Here is a 3,039-nt window from a genome sequence, read left to right as displayed (position 1 = left end):
ATTCACTTCCTTATCTTCTCCTATAAACCATTATTTAGAGGAATCAGCTATTGCTGGCCTCATTCCTTATGTCATTCTGTCTTTTCTTTTAGCTTTTTGCTCTGCCACTGTTAACTACATCATGCCTTTTGTTTTTGGGGCAATTACATTTACTCTTATATTCGAAGCTGTCGTTTTGGTGGCTGGTCCCTGGGCCTTGATCCTTTCTGGCACACTTGAGCTGCTTATTTTGATTTTTGCCATCTATGGCTCAGCTGCCCTGCTCCTGAAAGGTCTGACACAGCGCCTTGTCTTAAAGGGTTTTGGTACGCCGCTCTTTAACGTCCTCCTACTGGGCACTGCCAGCTCCGCCAGTGCCCAGGAAAAGAAGAAAAACACAAAATATGCTGAACCAGTGGCTTTAGGATTCTTCTGCGATACCGTCCCTTCATTTATCTTTGCTTTTTATAGTTTTGGATATTTCAAGTGGTTTGGTCTGGGATCCATATGGGTCACTATAATCTCAGTGGCTCAATTCTTCTCAAGTTACTACGCCAATCTACGCCAAGATGCTTACCACACTACAAAATGTGGGCTACATGCAACATACTGGATCATAAAAGCGTGGGAGGAGTTTGAGGCCTCTCCAGTGATGAACAATGACGTGTTCGAGGGCAGAGCAGTTATGACTGGCGACTGGTTCTTCATTCTAGCCTCGTTGGTGATGTGTGCCGGAAGTCTGAACACTGATTGGCTCGAACTAGTTCATAATCTGCTGTTTTTATTGGTCAACGTCTCAACCATCCCTCAAATCCCCCATCCGGTGTTCTACGTTTTATTTGGTATATCATGTTGTCTTTTCACCGTGGTCTCTCTTTACGGCACTTTTGCTCGGCTAATCAACGCCATAGCTGAGAAGTCGCTTTTCCCTGTGGGCCCACAACCTGTTTCCATCGAACGAATGACCAAAGCTTTCAAATGGCAGAAGAATAAGGACCAGCCCGAGAGTCATTGTGATACCTACCACACATCTGACGCCTTCTTCTATATTGTAAACGGCATTGCAAGTTTCTCAGCACTCCATACAAGTGTGATGGGCAGAAATACCTATTTCAACCGCCACACAGTCCCTTGGGTCCTCATCCCAGGAGCAGTGATTCAAGCCTATATATCCCGGTTGCAAATCAACAGTGGTCGTTTTGGATCGGTCATCTCATCAGTCTATGTTGCAGTGTGGGCCACTTGGACATGGTTTAGGTTTACAGGTACTTACCAATCCCTACCATGTTTAACGGTTGAGTTTCTATTGTAATAAGCAATTTAATATTGTTTCAGATCCGATGGATTGGGTTTCTTCACAAGAAGTCTATGGATTCACAGCAGGGGCCATTGCACTCTTAGTCATCAACGTGTTTCTTATTCTAATTGGTAAGTTATTCAAAATATAGATAATAATTGTTTAAAATAGCCATGGGCTGATGTCTCTTTATCTTTAACTTTATTTCAGCTGCCTATAAGAACCTGGTATTGCTGTTTATGACAGTTCTTATGGAAGTGGTACTGGTCTGCTTTCTGCTTTCTACATTACAATCCCTGCCGTACCAACTGGAAAGTAAGCATTGAGACATTCTTCTTGATTTATATACTTTTTTATGATTTAACTTACCTGTGTTCTTCTTGACAGTGGCGATGCTTGCTGTTTTGGCCATCATTTGTCTTTACGGGGCTCTGGCATCATTGATTAATGCCACTTTATCACAGTCACTGCTACCTCTTGGTCCTGCAATATTAAAGGTACATTTCTTCCAGTGTTTCATGTACTTTTTGCCAGTCATCATGATTTATGCACTCTTGTCTGTAGTTTTGTTAATTTTTTGGTGTCTTTCAGGAGTGTAAACAGGAGACCACCCAAGATCTCCCCTGTCCCGTGGCAGACTCCAGACTCACCAGTGGCCTGCTAAAGATCGCAGCTGTTTTGGGGGAGGGAGGTGTGTGTGGTATCCCAACTGACACTGTGTATGCGTTGGCAGCATCCTGCAACAACCCACAGGCCATAGAGAAAATTTACAATATTAAAGTAAAGATACCGATTGAATGGCATATTTTTTGTAGTAGGGTTGTATTTGTAATCAATATTATCTTCACACCAGGACCGACCAGCAGAGAAGCCCGTCTGTATTTGCATCTCAAATGTGGAGCAGTTGGTAACAGCGCAGCCTCCTTTCAGCCCACTTCTCTGGGAGTTCATGAGAAATGTGTATCCAGGAGGCATCAGCTGCATTGTCAGTAAAGGAGAATGGCTCTTTAAATTAGGTACGATTAAGCAACAAGTGCTGCCAATCAGACTGTCAATCCTGAACCTTTTGTGTACTAACCTACTTTCTGCTCAGGTTTGGGACCAGCTTACGAGCGAGTAGGAACCAAAGACAGCATCATGATCCGAGTCCCGGACCACACTGTGACGGGACATCTGTGTGACATGACAGGGCCCCTCGCCATCACCTCGGCCAATCCCAGCGGCGAGTTGGACAGCACACACCACGATATGGTCGTCAGGTAAAAGAGGCAGCTGTTCATGAATGGCATCTCCAGGATTTGAACAATAAACTAACCACGTACATTTGTTGGATGTAGTCGACTGGGACACAAGCTGCAGGGCGTCCTGTGTGATGGAGAGTCCAATGAAGTTGTTGCATCTACAATCGTCAACTGTCTGAAGATTGATGAAGGATCCATCACTATTGTGAGAGAAGGCTGTGTCCCTGCAGTGAAAGTCCTTCAGATCTTTGAAAGAGTCAAAGCAAACATGGTGTGAATCTTTTCATTGTAAACTTTTTTCCAATTTTTTATATCTTTAAAAGCAGTATTTATGGATTTCAGCTTGTGCTTTGAGGCAAAATTTTTCAGTTTTGATTTTGAAATTGTTAATTGCTTGGAAATGGTCCTAATTTGTCCTAATTTTAAAACCCATGACTACAATAAAAAATGACTTAGACATCATGTTGTCACTTGTTGTACATGTATGAATTAAAATGCAAATGTTTTTATTTATTCTATAAA

At 42.7% G+C, this 3,039-nt stretch overlaps 1 protein-coding gene across 1 annotated transcript; it reads left to right on the top strand.

Moving 5' to 3' along the window:
• LOC140353756 (uncharacterized) lies at positions 1–2,795 on the top strand. The gene is made up of 8 exons (XM_072438479.1): positions 1–1,244; positions 1,315–1,407; positions 1,487–1,591; positions 1,664–1,773; positions 1,868–2,056; positions 2,130–2,292; positions 2,370–2,535; positions 2,614–2,795. Exons 1-8 carry the CDS (start codon positions 122–124, stop codon positions 2,792–2,794), a joined length of 2,130 nt encoding a protein of 709 aa, XP_072294580.1. The 5' UTR covers positions 1–121; the 3' UTR covers position 2,795.
• Positions 2,796–3,039: the final 244 nt, after the last annotated feature.

The sequence above is a fragment of the Eucyclogobius newberryi genome, unplaced genomic scaffold (assembly GCF_026437365.1).
Source record: "Eucyclogobius newberryi isolate DKJ021-1_F unplaced genomic scaffold, fEucNew1.0.hap1 SCAF_11, whole genome shotgun sequence".
NCBI classification, from domain to species: domain Eukaryota; kingdom Metazoa; phylum Chordata; class Actinopteri; order Gobiiformes; family Gobiidae; genus Eucyclogobius; species Eucyclogobius newberryi.
Note: the sequence above shows the minus strand (reverse complement) of the source record. Positions and strands in the feature narration are given on the sequence as shown.